The sequence below is a fragment of the Mustela nivalis genome, assembly GCF_964662115.1.
Source record: "Mustela nivalis genome assembly, chromosome: 4".
In the NCBI taxonomy this organism is placed as follows: Eukaryota; Metazoa; Chordata; class Mammalia; order Carnivora; family Mustelidae; genus Mustela; species Mustela nivalis.
Window position 1 is genome coordinate 7,290,976 of NC_139023.1, and position 18,882 is coordinate 7,309,857.

General features: G+C 36.8%; 2 protein-coding genes across 5 annotated transcripts in view; one reads left to right on the forward strand and one right to left on the reverse strand.

The window, feature by feature from the left end:
* THAP6 (THAP domain containing 6) lies at window positions 1-18,072 on the reverse strand. Of its 2 annotated transcripts, none has more exons than XM_082727633.1 (5): window positions 17,991-18,072; window positions 17,018-17,120; window positions 15,627-15,834; window positions 9,466-9,591; window positions 1-2,768 (listed from the first exon to the last, which is right to left on the reverse strand). In XM_082727633.1, the coding sequence occupies exons 2-5, from the start codon at window positions 17,095-17,097 to the stop codon at window positions 2,514-2,516; spliced, it is 669 nt and encodes a 222-aa protein (XP_082583759.1). In that variant the 5' UTR covers window positions 17,098-17,120; window positions 17,991-18,072; the 3' UTR covers window positions 1-2,513. The 2 variants fall into 2 exon arrangements, with proteins under 2 accessions (XP_082583759.1, XP_082583760.1); XM_082727634.1 differs by lacking the exon at window positions 17,991-18,072 and adding an exon at window positions 17,621-17,788.
* RCHY1 (ring finger and CHY zinc finger domain containing 1) overlaps window positions 17,793-18,882 on the forward strand; it is an 18,992-nt gene continuing 17,902 nt past the window's right edge. The window contains exon 1 of one of the 3 annotated variants that reach the window (XM_082727628.1): window positions 17,793-18,321. In XM_082727628.1, coding sequence (XP_082583754.1) covers window positions 18,232-18,321 — 90 coding nt within the window. In that variant the 5' untranslated portion in view covers window positions 17,793-18,231. Of the gene's footprint in view, window positions 18,583-18,882 lie in introns of all 3 variants that reach the window. The other 2 variants (XM_082727631.1, XM_082727630.1) reach the window with 2 other exon arrangements.

Genomic DNA, 18,882 nt, shown 5'->3' on the forward strand with positions numbered 1-18,882 from the left:
TTTATTTTTCTCTGCTCATTTTATTGAGTAACTGTATAAAAACCACATACAATACATTACCAGAGAAAATATTTTATTTTTCAAATGGATAATGGATTCTTCACTCCTCAATTATTTCTGTAATATTTTACCCTTTTTAAAAACTAAATATATATTTTAATACATTTCATCTTTTTTCAAAGACTGTGGTATAATTTTGATTATCTTTAGCAACCAAAGTCTATTTCCAGCAATTTGAACTTGATATAGAGAAAAATGCCATGTCAAGTCCTTTGTACCTGATTTGGTGCTGAGGTTGAACTGGTGTATTGGTTTGTTCCAGGATCCAGAGGCTATTCCAAGCTTTAAAGCAAAGTGAAACCTTAGGCTGGCCTCGGCTGCTTGAGGCCCCTCTAAATAGGGGTGACTGGTTGGCTCTGCACAGGACAGTTTCTCCCTGGTCTGGGCTGGAATATCTGGAACAGAGGACTGAGGTATTTACTGTGTCTATTTGTTTGGGGTGGCAGGTGAGGAGAACCCTACTTCTTATGTCATATTTCTATTGGTAATCATCTCTCCATTAGAATAAAGAGCAAATGGATAGCTCTGGGTCCTTAATGATACTGAGATTTTGTTCTCAGTTACCTATCTCTCAGTAAAATACTAAGCCCAATGACAAAGAAGAAAAGGGCTAAGTTCACTGTGAACACAAGTGGTAAAAGTGACTGTGGTGACTGACTGTGATTGAGGCACAAATTGGGCTTTGACTCTTGGAGAGGTCTCCCAGGCTGGAGTCACTCTGAGCAGCCGGTAGAGAGCCAAATTTGGACATACTGTGTTTGGATTGATCCTACTTTTCTCCACTGTCCACTGACTTTAATTTTCATACATTTCTATCACAGTATCTCTATAAAACCTAAAATCATATCCAAACATCTCCTTCAAATGTTCATTATGAATTCAAAATTAAGTAACTAAAATAAATAATGGGGAGCTAAGGAGATTTTCTTTTCTAGGTAGTAAAAAGATATGACCTTGGTTTTCTTCTTAGCATAATGCTGACCTCTGAAATGTGGGAAGGTTCCCATTTAGATAGAATCCTACATAAAAATATAACATGCATTAACACACAGAAAATTCTTGACTACAGAAAAAATTCAAGTGACCATATCCTTACTGATATTAATATAACACAAATAAAATTTCCATGAACATTTCAGCACAAAATGCAATTCATTTTTAGTTAACACAATGAAACAAATGATACTCAAATTCTAACTACTACACCATAGACATCTGAATGAGGTTTGAATATGTACATGTGTTTCAAAGTAGAATTTGGCTTTGGGCTGGTAATTTTTAATCTAATCCACAGTATTTATGACTTAATTAATTTCAGTTGTTCTTAATAAGAAATTAGGAGAAAAGCTAAATTTCTGATACTTGGATCAAAAAATAGCTAAGGGTTCTTCTTTTGTATAGTGAGTAAGAAACTACTCTAAAGCTGCTGCTTTACTTTCTTTCTTTAAATAAAAGTCTTTGGACAGTAGATTCTCCTAATTACAGGAAAATATTCTAACCCTTTCTCCAAATCCTATTGCAATTGGAAGAGCTACAATCATTATTTTTTAATGATTTCATCTATATTTTGTATTTTAGAAATGTCAGCAATGTTACTTTCTGTAAAATACAAAGGAGCATTAAAAATATCCAGGTAGAGCTAGCATCTAGAGTTTGAAGACACTTCTTTATAATGAAACAAAATGTTCAGAACAACTGTCCACAACCAAACTTTAAAAATCAGATTTAGGATTCTTTTTTTGGCTTTTTAAACCTATGCACATTTGTATCAAGTTCTCCTTAGAGGGAAGGAATGACGTACCATACTGAAAAACTGAGACCTTATCAGAGGTCTTCTCAACCTGGCTCTGAACAACTTTAAAAGCCAACAGATCTGTACCATTGCTACTCTCAGGGTCAAGACTATGGGATGTTATGTTAAAAAAAAAAAAAATCTTTTGGTATACTAATAACAAAAGCAACTTGGATCGGATCCAAGATAGCCTTGTGTTATAAATGAATTCTGCTTTATAGTAAAATACATTTAAAGTGTAATTCAACGTACTTACCATAAAGCATCTATAAGTCAAGGTATTCCTTTGAAGCCAAAAATCTGATGCTGTTGAAGCAGAGTCCAGTTCCTAATACCATGGCTGAATGTGGCTAACTTGATATAATTTCCTAAGTCCTGTGGAAACGTCTGGATCTCTTAACATCTTATGGTAGTGACCTGGCACTAGTTTAGGTCTATAAAAACATAATTGTCACAAATCATACAAAAACATGATAACTAGCACACATTTCTGTACGTCTTCAAAAAAAAACCCTTTGGATAACAACTAAATGCATTATGCTATGGGAGAGCCAAAGAAGCACTCTAAATAATGGATAATATTTAATGATGATAAATGAGAACTATTTTCTAAAAAGCTGTACCAATATTAATTTTAGGTAGAACAGAACATGGAATTATTTCATGAAATATAGTCTCTTTCTATGCTCTCCTGACAACACTCCCAACAGAAAGCTTCCAGTCTATTTGCTGTTTCTTGGCTGATGAGACATTCATCTTTTAATTCCCTGATTGTCTTCCTCAATGATTTTTGGAAACGTTTTTCTCGGTCTAAAACATTCCGCAGACTTTTCTTGGTATCCTCTAGCTCGCTGATCACATGATCTAATTTATGCTTAAGTTTCTTTGGACTGTCCATTACACTGTAGCTATGTTCCTAAAAACATAAACACCAAGTTATTAAACCAGAGAGGCAAGTAGTTACGTATAAGCTTAGCTAGGTCTCAGCTGTTTTTAATTTATAACGCTTAGATATCGTTAAGTTGGTGATACTTAGTGGTTTAAAGAACACAGGAAGAAGATGCGGATAGAAGCGGTATTTTGGGTGCCCAGAGCCGCCCTCCTTTACATGGGGGTACAGAATCTATGCAGGGGAAGCACTGCTCATTGGGGGTAAGTATCTGCTATGAACATGACACTTGTAATGACTATCCAGATTTTGTTCCCTAGCTGTGGTGCTGCTATGTTTATGTTTTACCTACCAACAAATCTTCAACTCTTATACTTTTAACTATTTTATTTTATATTGATATTCATGTTAAAGGAAATGAGAGAAAAGGAGCACTGGAGCAGGTCCTCAGGCTGAGGGTTATATGTTTAGAGAGAACTCTGGTTTGGGGTTTTAAGAGAGAGAATTTAGGCTCTCTCAGTATTTATTATGGCTATGCTTATGTTTGCTGGGTATACTTTTTTTTTTTCATTTGAAAATAGGGAAAGTAACACTAACATATCTTAAAAAGGCACTATAAAATAATTTTGAAAAGTTTTTACTTAATATTAAAATTAGTAAAGAGGACTTTTGCTTCTAGCCAAGATGAAATAACAGACTGGATTGACTCCTATCTAAAAAAACCCACATATGGCTAAAAGGCATAAAAAATGTTACAAAGATAGCTGACATCGGGCAAGGAAGGCAGCAATCCTGGAGGGATGGGAAACTAAGAGGTGAGCCCTCTGGCTGACCACCCAAGTTTACTGCCTTGGGAGAGCATTAATGCCGTGGAGCTCAGTAGACTGAGAAGACTTTGCAAAGCATCCAGAAAGACCACAGGACAAAGTACTAGTGAGGAGAGGGAACTCTGAAGATCCTTACAGACCCCCCTTCTAGTATTCAGTGCATACAGGTAGAAAACTGCTCAAGGATGAGGAAAAAATGACCAGAAAGGACCCTGTGTTCAGAGGGCATTGCCGCTATTCCCACTCCTACCAGATTAGAAAATTTCGGGATTCATGGGGCACTGAGTAGAGTATACAGAAGGGTCTTGCTGCAGTGGTGGAGAACAAATAGCCCTAGATGGAACACTCTTCTAGTCCTGCCTAACAAACAAAACCTGAGAAGATCAAACTGTTTACAAATAACTTTGTGGTATCCCAGAACAAAGCTCAAGAACACAGGGCACAAAAATGTCCAGCATCCAGTAAAGTAAAATCCACAATGTGCAGCACAAAACACTTATCAGGTATGCATAGAAATAGGAAAACATGAGCCATAATAAGAAATAAACCAGTCAATGGAAACTAACCCAGAATTGCCACGATGTTGGAATTAGCAGATAAGGGAATTAAGAAAGTTACTAAAATTGTATTCTGTATATTCAAAAAGTTATTTTTGAGACACAAAAGATATAAAAAGGAATGAAATAGAACATCTAGAGATAAAATCAACAATGTGTGAGGTGAAAAATACATTGGAGGGAATTAAGGGCAGCTTAGTGAAGGTGAGGATACAGCAATATGAACTATCCAGAATAGACTGCAGAGAGAAAAGAGAATACTGAAAAACAGAACCAGAAAAAAAAAATTTAGGACAGCATTAGTAAGTGGTAGTGTGACTCATATAGCCTAATATACATGCAGTCAGAATCCCTGAAGGACTGGAAAGGAAGGTTGAGGTAGAAGGAAATATCTGAAGAAATCTTGGCCAAAATTACTCTAAGTTTGATGAAAACTATAAACCCACAGATAAAGAAGCTCAAGCACATTTCTCATCCCAAGCATGAGAAATATGAAGAAAACTAAACTAAGGTACATCATAATCAAATTATTCAAACCACTGGGAAAGAAAAAAACCTTAAAAGCAAAGAAAAAAAAAAACATTAGATATATAGAGGATAAAGATGACAGATTTTGCATTAAAAACAATGCTTGTGAGGATACAGTGGAGCAACATCTCTGAAGAACTAAAAACAAACAAAAGAATCTCCAAAACTATCAACCTAGGATTTTATACCTAATGAAAAGATCTTTCAAAAATAGAGACTAAATAATAATTTTTTTTCCAGAAATATAAAAGCTGAAAGAATTAATCACCAAATGTTAAAGTCCTTCAGACAGAATGGAACCACAGGGAAATATAGGAATGAAAAGCCCTGGCAATGGCCACTGCATGGGTAAGGTATAAGATTTTTTTCTTAATATTTTATATCTCTTTAAAAGATAATTTATTGTTAAAACAAAACTTAGAACAATGCAGTGTGGGGTTTATAGTCTATGTAAAAGTGAAATGTATGATAGCAGTAACACAAAAATTGGGAGAAGGGAAATGAAAGTAGACTATTTTAAGATTCTTATAATATGTGTTAAGTGAACTATCAGTTGGATATAGCCTTTGGTAATTTAAAGATGAATGCTATAGACTCAAAAGCAACCACTAAAACAAAACAAAAAGTTACAGCTGATGAGTCAAAAAAAAAAAAAAAAGAATATAAAATGGAACCAAAAAAAATTCAATTAACCCAAAAAAAGGCTAAAAAAAAAAAAAAGAAAATAGGAACAAAGAGCAAATGGAACAAGTAAGAGACAAATAAGACAACAGATTTAATTAAACAAAATAATATCAATAAACACATTAAGTGTAAATGGTCTAAATAACCCAAGTAAAAGGCTGAAATTATCAGATTAGAGTTAAAAAAAAAAATAAAAACCCCAAAATATAACTTACCTAAAAAAGTATGCAGTTCAAACACACCAAATATGTTCAAAGTAAAAGAGCAGAAAAAGATACAAATCTACCTCCACTTATGGTGGGTTTCACAAGGCCTATTTTATAATAAAGTATTGAATATCTCATGTAACTTACTGAATACTGTTATTGGAAGTGAAAAGCAATGGTTGTATGGGCACAGAATGGTTCGAAGTGTATTGATTGTTCACCCCTGTAATCATGCAGCTGATTGGAAGCTGTGACTTGCTGCCATTGCCCAACATCATAAGAGTATATACCATATATCATTGGCCCAGGAAAAGATGAAAATTAAAAACGTGAAATATTAAGTGTACTGTCAATATGAGAGACCCATATTCACTAGAGAATGTCATTTCATTAACCACAACAATGGATCATGGTGTAATTTGTTTCAATTGTTGCATAATTTAGATTTATATTTTGAAATAAATAAGATAATCTTTCACATATATTTTCTAAAGAATACAGTTATTTACAATCCTTTTCTGGTAATAATATTCGAGTTAAGTTAAAAAGAACTTAATTAAATTATTTATTTAGCACCATTGAATATGAAATGATTCCTAACACCAAAATGTTTATAGTTTATTAAAGATATAATTATGAATCAATGTATGCTTTATATGAGGCAAGTAGTTGTCTTTTCATTGTTTCTGAATATTTCTTGTCTGACATTTTAAAATACAAGCTAGTTAAATTGAAAAAAAAACTTGAAATATGGTTTCTATTGAATGTCTATTGATTTTGCATCATCATCGTAAAGTTGAAAAATCATGAGTCGAACCATCATAAGTTGGGAACAATCTGTATACCAATATATAACACTGATGATAAAGAAAACTAAAGTGGGTATACTGCTATTGGAGAAAATAGATTTCAGAGCAAAAGAACATTATCAGGGATAAAGAAGGTTATTTCCTAATAATAAAGGAGTTAAATTATCAAGACATAATAATCCTAAATATTTAGTACCCAATAACAGTGCTATAAAACATAACAAGTAAAAACTGACAACTTCAAGGAGAATTAGAACATTACCAGAAGATTGCATTCCTCTCTCAAAAAGAGAACAAAAGGAAGTTTAGTGGGGATGAAAACTCTTGAATAAACACTATAAACAGTTTGACTTAATGGACATTTCTAAAACATTTTGGCCAACATCAGCAGAATGTACATTCTTTGCAAATGCACACAGAACATTTATCAAGACAGACCATATTCTAGAATATAAGTCTCAATAAATTTAAAGGTATTTTAAGACATACAACATATATTCTCTAACTAGAATAAAATTAAATTAGAAATTAATAGAAAGATATGTGGAAAATTCCCCAAGTTTTGGAAACCATATGGCACACACCTCTAAATAATTCATGGGTCAAAGAACAAATCAAAATGGAATTTAGAAGTATTCTGAACTAAATGAAAATGAACACATTTAATTTCTGGAGGCTTTCTAAAGCAATACTTAGGAAGAAATTAATATCACTAAGTGCCTCAAGTCAATGACCTTAGCTTTCATTTTAAGAAACTATAAAAAGATGAACAAATTTTATGGAAGTAGAAAAAAGAAAATAATAAAGATGAATGGAAATCAGTGAAGTAAAAAACAAAATGAAAAAAGCAAGAATATTAATGAAACCTAGTTCTTTGACAAGATCAATAAAAAAGATTTTATTTTTAAAGATTTTAATTTATTTATTTGACAGAGAGAAAGACATTGAGAGAGGGAATATAAGCAGTGGGAGTCAGAGAGGGAGAAGCAGGCTTCCCATTGAGCAGGGAGCCTGATGGATGTGGGCTTTGATCCCAGGACCCTGGGATCATGACCTGAACCAAAGGCAGATGCTTAACTGAGCCACCCAGGTGCCTCAGGACAATAAAACTGATAAATCTCTAGGCAGACTGATCAGCAATAAAAGAGAATAGAGACAAATTGTGAATATCAGAAATGGGACAGATAGTATCACTACAGATTCTACATATGTTAAAAGGATAATAAGCAAATATTATGAACAATTTTAAAATAATAAACCTGAAAACTGAGATAAAATGGACAAAGCCCTTGGAAGACATAAGCTACCAAAAAATTTTTCCCACTTCAGGCCCAGATAGTTTTACTGGGGTAGTCTGTCAAATACTTATGGAAGAAATAATAACAAATCTATACCAACTCATCTAGAAAAATAAAAAAAGCAGGCAATATTTTCTAACTTATTCACTGAGGTCAGCATTATTCTGATTCTAAAACCAGACAAAGACATTACATAGAAAGAAAACTATAGGCCAATATCCTGATTATACATACAAGGAAAGATTCTGAACAAATTTTTAACAAATCTAATCCAACAATATATAAAAGTGGTAACACACCATGAGGAAAGGTTTATTCTGAGGCTGGTTTAATATTCAAACATGAATTGATATAACTAATCATATTAAAAAACTACAAAAGAAAGCCACATAATCTAAATCGATAGATTTAGATTTATGACAAAACTAATATTCACTTCTGATCAAAGTTATCACCAAACTAGGAATAGAAAGGCACTTCCTCAGTCTGATAAAAGGCATTTATAAAAAACCTATAATTAACATCATATTTAGTGGCGAAAGACTGAATGCCTGCCTTCTAAAATCAGGGGCAAAGTCTGGAGAACAGCTCTCAATACTTCTATTCGGCATAGCCCTGGAAGTTCAAAGCAGTGCAATAAAGCAAGAAAAAGAAAAGACCACTGTTTTGGAAAGGAGGAATTAAAACTTTAATGACAGACAAGATGATTATGTAGAAAATCTAACAGCCTCTATAAAAAGGGTTTTATAATTAATATATGAGTTTAGCAAGTTTGCCAAATAGAAGATCCACATACAAAAATCAACTACCATATACTATCAGTAAAAACAAAACAAAACAAAACACCATTTATAATAGCATCCAACTGCATAAACATTAGGGATAAATCTGATAAAGTGAAAGATGGGTATGCTGAAAATTATAAAATATTGGAGAGAGAAGTTAAAGACCTAAAAAACTGTAGAGATACAATGAGTTCACAGATTCAAGGACTTAAAATAGTTTCATTAAGATGTCAATTCTTTCCGGGCGCCTGGGTGGCTCAGTGGGTTAAGCCACTGCCTTCGGCTCAGGTCATGATCTCAGGGTCCTGGGATCGAGTCCCACATCTGGCTCTCTGCTCAGCAGGGGGCCTGCTTCCCTTCCCCTCTCTCTGCCTGCCTCTCTGCCTACTTGTAATCTCTCTCTGTCAAATAAATAAATAAAATCTTAAAAAAAAAAAAAAAAAAAAAAGATGTCAATTCTTTCCAAATGGAATCCCAGTTAAAATTCCAGGAGAAATTTTTGTAGAACTCATTACAAAACGATTCTAAAATTCACATGAAAATGCAAAAGACCTAGAATATTCAAAACAACTTTGAAAAAATAACAAAGTTGGAAGACAAACACTGCCTGATTTAAAGAATTATTATAAAGTTACAGATCTGGGCTCTAGGTCTGGCTCTAACATGAATACTCAATGAGATGAATACTAATGCAAGCCTGAAAACTGTATGTGTATGACTGTTCTAAGAAAACCTAAAGAGGTCATTACATATTTCTATTTAGAAGGTACAGTACCTAAAGGGAGAAATTAATTATTGCGTTTTTCTTGGTAAATAAAGCTCTGTGAAGGCATTCTTTCAACTAAAGTGTAACCAAAGGATTAACTACTATACATATGCAAAAATTATAATGGCTCTGAGAAGCAATATTATTTTTGGACATCATACCTGTATTTATATCTATATCTCAACACCTACATTTCTCATCTAATCCTAATGGAGAAGACATATTAAAAATATCAGCATTAGGTCAGTAAGTAATTTTACTTACAAAAATGAACTGGGATTGGAATTCTTCAGTACATGAGGAAGCACCAACAAGCTGGTGATTGTAGTCTGTAACTGGAAGGGTTTTGAGGGTGAAGTTTTTTCTACAATGAAGTTTTTCTCTTTTCTCCTGTTAAGTAGAGTTAAAAAAAAGTCATTGTAGATACTTCTGCCCTTTTAAACATTTTTATTCCTTCTTAACTTTGTGCAGTGGAATACAGTATTTCTTTTCATGGAAATTGCTTGGAAAACTCAGTAAATTTTAAATTCCTTTGAGATTAGTTTTTTTAAAAAAATACAAAATACTGTTTATTAAAAAATAATTTGCCATTCATACAATCCTCCAAATAACCTAGATAACCCCTCTTCACAACCCCAGCCCCAGGTCAAGAGAGAGGCAGGTCACGGAGAGGCAGATTTGGTCTTAAGTGCTTAAATTCACTCTCAAATTTTATTTTAAATTGTTTTCTGATAGTATGCACTCAGCTTGTAAAAAAGACAGCATTTTTAATATGAAATGGCTCTCATGTTTGCTTTAAGGATGTTACTGAAGTCTTGTCCACTATGTCAGGCAATGTCTCCTTTAAGAGGCCTCAAACATTCTTTTCATAGCTATTGCTGAAAAAAGTTTAGCTTCTCCTTAGCAGAGAGCATGAATTTTAAGAAAACATATTGACAGTGCAATCCTGGTGACCCAATGTATTCTATTCTTCTTATAGGCCACTAGGATACTAGAGCTGGTATTCTAGCATATGAACTAGGATGTATTATATAGTATTCTGTAGTGCATAGACCAATATTGCCTTTTAAAAATATATATATAAAATCTTTTTACAGGCAATACTGGTCTACATATAACACAGCAACAACAGTATGAGTTTAATCTCTGGGATTAGTTCAAAGGAACTTCCTGAAAATAACCCTGAAGTTCATCTAGAAACACAAATCTTCCTAAAAAAATAAGATGCTGTTGAGAAAGAATATGTCTTATCACTTCTTAAAGATATATTACTCATTAATAACAGTTAATATAGTGTGTACTCTCTCAAAGACAAGACAGAAAAATCTAGAAATAGATCAGGTGGGTAAAGGGTTTTAGGAAAAAAAAGGCAGTCTAAGTAAGTGGAGAAAACCTGGGGCACCTGGGTGGCTCAGTTGGTTAAGCATCCAACTTTTGGTTTTAGCTCAGGTCATGATCTCAGGGTTGTGAGATCGCAACCTCTGAGTTGTGAGATTGAGAGCCTCTGGCTCTGTGCTCAGCAGGGAGTCTCCTTCTTTCTCTCTCTGCTCCTCTCCACCTCTCATGCATGTGCATGTGCACCCATTCTCTCTTCTCAAATAAAATCTTCAAAAAAAAAAAAAAAAAGAAAGAAAAAGAAAAAGTGAAAAAAGGCTATCGGGGTGCCTGGGTGGCTCAGTTGCTTAAGTGTCTGCCTTTGGCTCACGTCATGATCTCGGGATGCTGGGATCAAGCCCTGCGTTGGGCTCTGTGCTTGGCAGGGAGTCTGCTTCTCCCTCTCTCTGTGTTCTCCCTCTTTCTCTCTCAAATAAATAAATAAAATCTTTAAAAAATACTAAATAAAGCTCTAAATCATGTAAAAATGACTAACTGAGAAAAAGTTATATCCTTTATATAAAATAAATCATGTTGAAATTCTAGCACTGAAAATTTATGTAAAAATGAAAATCCTTAGGCAGTAGAAAAAAATAGGGAATATTTATGTTATCTTAAGGTGGGGAAGGCTAGAGGCTGATAATTCAATAGAAAATAGAGAATTGACTATTTAAAAGGGACATCTGAATTTCAAACAAAACAAAAAACCCAAACCAACCTGATAATTGTACTAAAAACTAAAAACAACAAAAAGTAACTGCAACTCAGAGGTCAGTTAAATAATCTCTATCTTCAATATGTAGTGTCTTTACACGTAATTTAGAAAGAAGATGAAAATAGAAAAGGTCCTCATTAGTAACTCACAAAATAAAAAAATACAAATGTCTAATAAATGCAGAGACCAATATCCCAAAATAAATTATAACAAAATGTCATGTTTGCCAATCAATTTTAGCAAAGGTTAAAAACACAACTTACTCTGAGGACTAGGGTGGATGGATACTTTCATGCAAAGGTAATTAGGGAATAGATTGGTACAAGCTCTCTGGTGGGCCTGTGGGGATCTGTATCAAAAGCAAAGTGTTTAAAAATGTGTGTAATCTTTGATGCAAAATTTTATTTCTGGGAGTTTAGTTTGAGACAATAAGGATATGTACAAAGATTTGGCTAGAATAATGTTTATCACAACACTGTTTAGAATAGTAAGAGATGATAACCTATATACAATAGTAATTGGTTCCATAAACTATTGTTCATACATAAATCAATTGCCACATGGTCACTAAATATGTTTTGTAAACAGGTACTTACAGGGATATAGAGCCAGAGAACATTTATTTGCAGATGGTGAGACTACAAATTGGCAAAACCACTTTAGAAAACGATGGCAGTATCTGCTCGAGCTGAACATACACATCCCTAGGACCCAGCAGTTGCACTTCTAAGAAAATTGCATGTACACTTTGCAGAAATGTGAACCTACATGTACCCAAGGGCATGGACAAAAGCACTCATAGCTGCATCATTCATAACAGACCTAAAGTAATGTTTATCAACAGTAGAAAGGCAGAATTATAGTTTATTTAGATAATAGAATACTATATGGCAAAAATATAAATGGCTAAACATGGATGAATCACACATACAAAATGTTGAGCTAAAGAAGTCAGAGGACATATTGACTCTATTTATATAACAGACAGTGATAAAAGTCAGGATAGTATTTACCTTTGGAGGTATAGTGACTGGAAAAGAGCACGAAGGAGGCTTCTGGGGTGTTGGTTAATATTTTATATCTTGGTTTAAAGAGATTTAATTCATTTTATGACAACTTATTGCTAGGTACACTTATGATGTGTGCACTTTCCATATGTATATTTTAGTATAAAGTTTAGTTTAAAAAACTGATGTCTAGGGGCACCTGGGTGACTCAGTGGGTTAAAGCCTGCCTTCAGCTCCCAGGGTCCTGGAATCGAGTCCCACCTGGGGAGCCTGCTTCCCCCTTTCTCTCTGCCTGCCTCTCAGCCTACTTGTGATCTCTGTCAAGTAATAATGAAATCTTAAAAAACAAAACAAAAAACTCATGTCTATATGTTTCTGTTAAAAGTTATCATGTGTAGATGTGCAACACAATTGAGTGGGATGCTTGTTAAAATGCGCGGCTTTCTGGACACTAGCCCAAACTTAGTGAATCAGATTCTCTGGGGAACAGGATTCTCCATTTTATTTTTTAAAGATTTATTTATTTTAGAGGGAGAGAGTGCGAGCAGGGGGAGTGGCAGAGGGAGAGAATCTTCAAGTAGACTCTTTGCCGAGCATGGAGCCCTACGCAGGGCTCGATCTCATGACCTGAGCTAAATCCAGGAGTAGGTTGCTCAGTAGACTGAGCCATGCAGATGCCCCGGTTCCCCATTTTAAACAAGCTCCTTGGATAATTCTTATGTAGACTAAAGTTTGAAAGCCATTGTTATAGAAAAATATTTAGTATCATAGATAGCAGTAGTTTACAGTGGACTCTGGAGCCAAAATGACTGGGTTCTAATCCAGCCTCTGCCATTTAATAGCCGTGTGACCCTGGGGAAGGTATTTCAGCTCTCTGGACCTATGTGTCTTCAAGCAGTACAATGAGAATAATAATAGTATTTATTTCACATGGTTGTTAAGAAGACTAAATGAGTTTACATATAAGGTGCTTAGAATAGTGCTTGGCACATAGTAAACACTATATAAATGCTGGGATGAAAAAGAGAGAGAGAGAGAGAGAGAGAGAGAGACAGATGGAAGCAAATTAAGAAAAGGATACAGTCGATTCTTGAACAATGCAGGGTTAAGGGCACCAACTCCCTTGCACAGTCGAAAATCCGTGTATAACTTTTGACTCTTTCAAAACTTAACTACCTACTGTTTGTAGACTGGAAGCCTTACTGACAACACAAATAGCTGATTAACACATATTTTGCATATGTCTTCTATGCTGTATTCTTACCATAAAGTAAACTAGAGAAAATGTTATTAAAATCCTAAGGAAAAAAAAAATACATTTATAGTACTGTATTTATTGAAAAAAAAATCTGTGTATAAGGGGACCCATGCATTCCAACTCTGTTGTTCCAGGTTCAAATCTATAGTGTAATTTTATTTTTGTAAGAATATCTATAGATGAATTTATATACAAACATACACAAATGACTGGAAAGAAAACACATTGAAGTGTTAAAAGTATTACCTCTGGATTATATGACCATTGTTAATTTTTTTATACTTTTTTTTAAACAGTAGGCTCCATGCCCAATATGGGCTTGAACTCAGGACCCTGAGATTAAGAGTCACATGTTCTACCAACTAAGCCCACAGGGTGCCCCGATGATTGTTAATTTCTATTGTCTTTTTGCTTGCATCATTTAATTTCCCATAATGAAAAACTTCGTTATAAGGATATAGTTTTTGGAAGTTAGTATTATGGTTTATTTGATTATGCATTTCTTAAGATTCTCAACATTAAAGCTAGAAAAGCAAGAAAAACCTTGCCAACAAATTGTACGCAAGATATTGTACAGGTGTCAACATGGGAGAGAGTGAGGCAGTCTCTACTTGATCATGCAGGCACTGGAAGATGACCCAGTGAAGACAGGGGTATAGTGGTCAACACCATATAGAAGCAGGAACACTTGTGCATTACAGATCTTCCTTACCTTATGATGGGGTTATGGAAATTTAAAATATTGTAAATTGAAAAGGCATTTGATACACCTAACCTACTGAATATAATAGTTAGCCTCGCTTACCATAAATATATGCTCACAACACAGTAGCCTACAGTTGAGCAGTGATCTAACACAAAACCTCTTTTATTTTTTATGTTTTTTTAGAGAGAGAGAGCAAGAGTGAGAGCAAAGAGGGAAAGGGGAGAGGGAGGAGGAGACTCTTAAGCAGGTTCCACGCCCAGCATGGAGTCTAACACGGCTCGATCTCACAACCCTGAGATCATGACCTGAGCAGAAGAGTTGGACACTTAACCAACTGAGCCCCTAGGTGTTCCAAGCCTATTTTATCATGAAGTGTTGGTATCTCATGTGATTTACTGAATACTGTTACTGAAACTGAAAAACAGACTAGTTGTATGGGTACAGAACAGTTGTTAGTGTATTGGTTGTTTACCCTGGTGGCCATGTGGCTGCAGCTCAATCCCCCTGCCCAGCATCAGAGGAGTATGGTAGTGTATACTGCATATCATTAGCCCGGAAAAAGATGAAAATTAAACATTCAAAGTATGGTTTCTACTGAACGGATACTGCTTTTGCACCATCATAAAGTGGAAAAATTGTAAGACAAAGACCATCTGTACTTCCTGTTTCCAGCTGTTGGAAGGAAGTAATTTCATTGGAAGTTCATTGCTGTTGTTCTGGGACCCAGAGGCTCTCCCTGAATTTTCTACGCTGTTATCAGTTACTCTATGGTTTTTAGAACCACTTTACCACATATTAAGAGAGATACTGAAGGCCAGGCAGTCAATCTATAACACTGATACTACTGAGAAAAAACACAAAATTCAACTAGATTTTACTTATATAATCCTTTTATTTTCTTTTTCTTACCTTTTCTCTCCTTTCATTCTCCTGTTCTCATCTCTTTTGCTCTTCTTCTTTTTAGGTCTACCTAGGCTTTAAGCTTGAATGTATGTGGCTCTAAAAGTCTACTTTGGTCCTGTTAGTGGCTCTGCTCTTGACTTTTGCTCCAGTGTGAGGAGGACTGGCAACTTGGAACTTCAGTTCAACCCTCTTATTTTCCTCCATTGTTTAGAAACAAATCCTGAATTATGTTAACTCCTAAGTCAGTCTCCTTCACCAGATCTTAGGAACATACAAATATTTCTGAGTGGCTACTGGTAAACTATTCCTACTATATGTTATAAAAGCTGAAGCAGTAAAAACTCAAAAATGGACTTCAGAGGAACAAGCAAACAATTAAAAATCTTAGCCTCAGTGGTAAAGGTTCTTCAATAGTACCATAAAAAATGAGTAATGATGGTAAACAGTGTCTCATAAACAAACCTGTAAGTGAGACGGGGAATCAAAGATAGAAGGTATGACTCCAGGTTTCAGTTTAATATTTGGAGCACTTCTGTCAAAATCGGTCTTCTTGAAGTGCCTTGAACACAACACATCTCCTTTTTTAGGCTCCCAAATGCCTGCAGCATTTACATCAAGCCTTTTCATTGCTAATACCCATTTTCTTTTGACGTTTTCATCTGTGGGGAATCTAGAAAAAAAATACAGAAAGTATTTTAAAATTGAACACTATTGATAGACACTTGAATTAAGGCTGTGACTAAATTGGCTCATTGAAGAGTTTGTTATTATTCTTGAGAAATGGAATATTCAGGAAGCCCTTATGAATCATGCTTTCAGAACTTTCAGTAATAGAGTTTTCTATTAATCATGCTGCAGACATATGGCCTCTATTTCAATTTCCTTCATACTATAAAGAAAAAAAGTTTCAATGAATATTTCAGTCTTATAGGAAGACCCACGACTGGAGGTTTTTCTTTATCTATACATGATAATATTACTTGTGCCTTTTCCTATGTGAAGTGATATCCAGAATTTATCCCAGATGAATAGAGTACCTTGTATTTTCATTCTTCTGTTAGCATCAGAAAGTTGTTTAGTATAGCATTTAATACACAACAGGTCTATCAACGCTTAGTGAATGAGGCAAAGAACTGTTGCCGTTTGGAATTCCAGAGATAAGAACTATTTTGAGAGATCTGGAAATCAATAACTATATCTTTTCAGTTTTCCAAGCCAATTCAAATTTTTTTTAGAAAACGTAGGGTACACATATTCATTTTTTGTTTCTTCATACCTTGCAAAGTAGTTAACAGATCTTTCTCTAGCACGTAGCACAGTGCCTCGCACAAAAGCAGCAAAATAAACCTTTAGCAAATGAGTAATTGTTAAACCTTATTATTCCTTTCCTTTGCTGTCAGAAGAATGGCTTAAAATAGAAAATCTGGATCATTTTGATTTATCTGTAGTACTGCTAAAGAACCCTTGGTCTGAGCTTGTAATTTATATTTTAGATCTACTTCTAAACAGAAAGGACAGGACATATTTGGGCAAAGCTCCTTTCTTCCTCCAGACTGTACATCCTATGTAAACAAAATTGAATTTCTTTGAAGGTATGTTAAAATGCAAAGTAACAACATTAGCAAAAATGAGCTTGATTATTTTTGTTTACTAGCCTCTGATACCCTGGCAGGTATCTTAAACTTTTCAACTAAATTATAAAAATGTAAATAGATCCCTGTCACTTCAAATCTAGCTAAAAAAGCGATTTACAGATTTGGGAACTAAAGATCAAAGCTGAAGATTTAAGTGGAACTGTCATTGGCTTTTTATAACGGTCAGAAGTACTTTGCTTAACTACAGCAAAATCTTACACGTGAAATGTCAGTCCTTTTAACTTGGAATTGGGCAAACAGCGCGAAGCACATCCAATGGCCGAGCAACATTTCACCATGATTTTAGCAACTCATAACAGAACTGAAAGAAAATTAAAACGGTAAGAGTTAGTAACTTCAAAGCCAAGGGCAACATATTTCCTTTTCCCAGCATGTGTTGGGTACCGTGAAATCTCGCTAGAAAGCCAAAGCCAAGTATTTTCTGGCAGCTTTAAAAATTTTCCAGAGGCTTGGCTCTTTATAAGGCAAAGCGTATCACACTATGCACTCCGAGGGGTCTGAGTCTGTCCTGCGGTCTTGCACATTTCCCTTTCGCGGCTTCTTGCAGGCACCAGGTCACAGGGCCTTTGCACACTCACTCACTCCTCTTCTTTCGGCTTCGTGCTGCTTCCCCAGGGAAGCCTGCCTTGACGCTCAGATGAAATCAGAGCCCATCTAGCACTAGCTCCCCTCGAACAAACACTTCTTCCCGGCACTTCTCAAAGTCGCAACCTTGCTACTGGGATTCTCTGATTCCTGTCTCTCTCCCTCACCAGCCCGTGAGTTCCAGGAAGGCGTGGTGGGGCGTGTGTGTGTTCTCACTTTTTGGCCCCATGCTTAACTGGTAACTGGTCAACAGTAAACGTCAACGCGTAGTTTGAAGGAATGAAGGACGAGTAAAAGCAGCAACAGGTCGAGGGCCGGCGAGCAGCGCCAGCCCGCGCAGGTGCCCGCTCAGAGCCCCGGGGCCCGCGGAGCTCCGCCCCTTTCTCGAGGCCCCGGGCCGCCGCCGGGAGAAAGGGAGGGGCCGCCCTGTCACAGGTGCGGAGGCTGCGGAGAGCGTCCCTTCTTCAGGGGGCCACCTGGCGTCTCCGCGCCGCTACCGTCCACCTCGCCCCGAATCACGCCCAACGTCTGGGCGAGCAGCGATGGAGGGTGGGAGGGGGAGAAGAAGCAACCTAAGACTTATTACCGTTAGCGGCGAAGTCAGCGACTGACGTCGACGACAGAGATTGCACTTCTCTTCACTTCCGCCCCGTCGCCCCAGGAACCGGAAACCCGGCTGCCCCGGGTCACGTGCTCGGCCGCCATATCGGCTCGGCTGGCAGCGGCGGTCGGTAGGGGGCGGTGTGCTAGTGACGCTACTTCTCTGGGCGTGGTTTTCGTCCTGCGTCGGGGGGGTGGTTCGCGGAGTTTGAGGGGAGGTGGCAGAGATGGCGGCCTCGGCGCGGGAAGATGGCGCCCGCGGCCAAAAGCAAGGGCGGCGGGGCTGCGAGCACTATGACAGAGGCTGTCTCCTGAAGGTGACGACTTCAGTGGGCTCTTCCTTGACAAGCTTCCGCGGGGCCGGGTGGGCGGGGGCGGAGTGGGCCAGGCGGTTAGGCTTGGGCTTGAGTTAGAGGCTAAGCTGTTTGTCCGTCTGCCTTCTTCACCTCGAGTTGGGTTCTTGCTGTGGAGAACGTTTTGGCAAGACGACCTCCCCCACCTTTTCCCTGCTTTACACGTCGTGAGCGAAGCGCTCTGCTCGGGGAAGAACGTGGGCTTGCACATGGCTCACTTCATCGGTGCGTTTCTGTAGTCTTTGGCTACATAAGTAGACAGAGGCCGCCCCGGGCCTGGGCTGGCTTTCGGCCAGGGGGACTCTCAGGTGTGTGATGAGATCATGGAAGACGGAGAAGTGAGTGGAGAATCGGAATAGGATTTCAGCTCCTTAGTGAGTAAGTTGTACAGCTCGCCAGCTGCATTTGAGTCAGCGAGAATGCCGAAGCCTGCCGGGAGAGTGTTTCTGTGGACGAGGAAGACAGCCATGGAATTGCCACTAGGTAGCTTCTGTGGAGCCAAGTGCCCAGTATGCATGTGTTGGT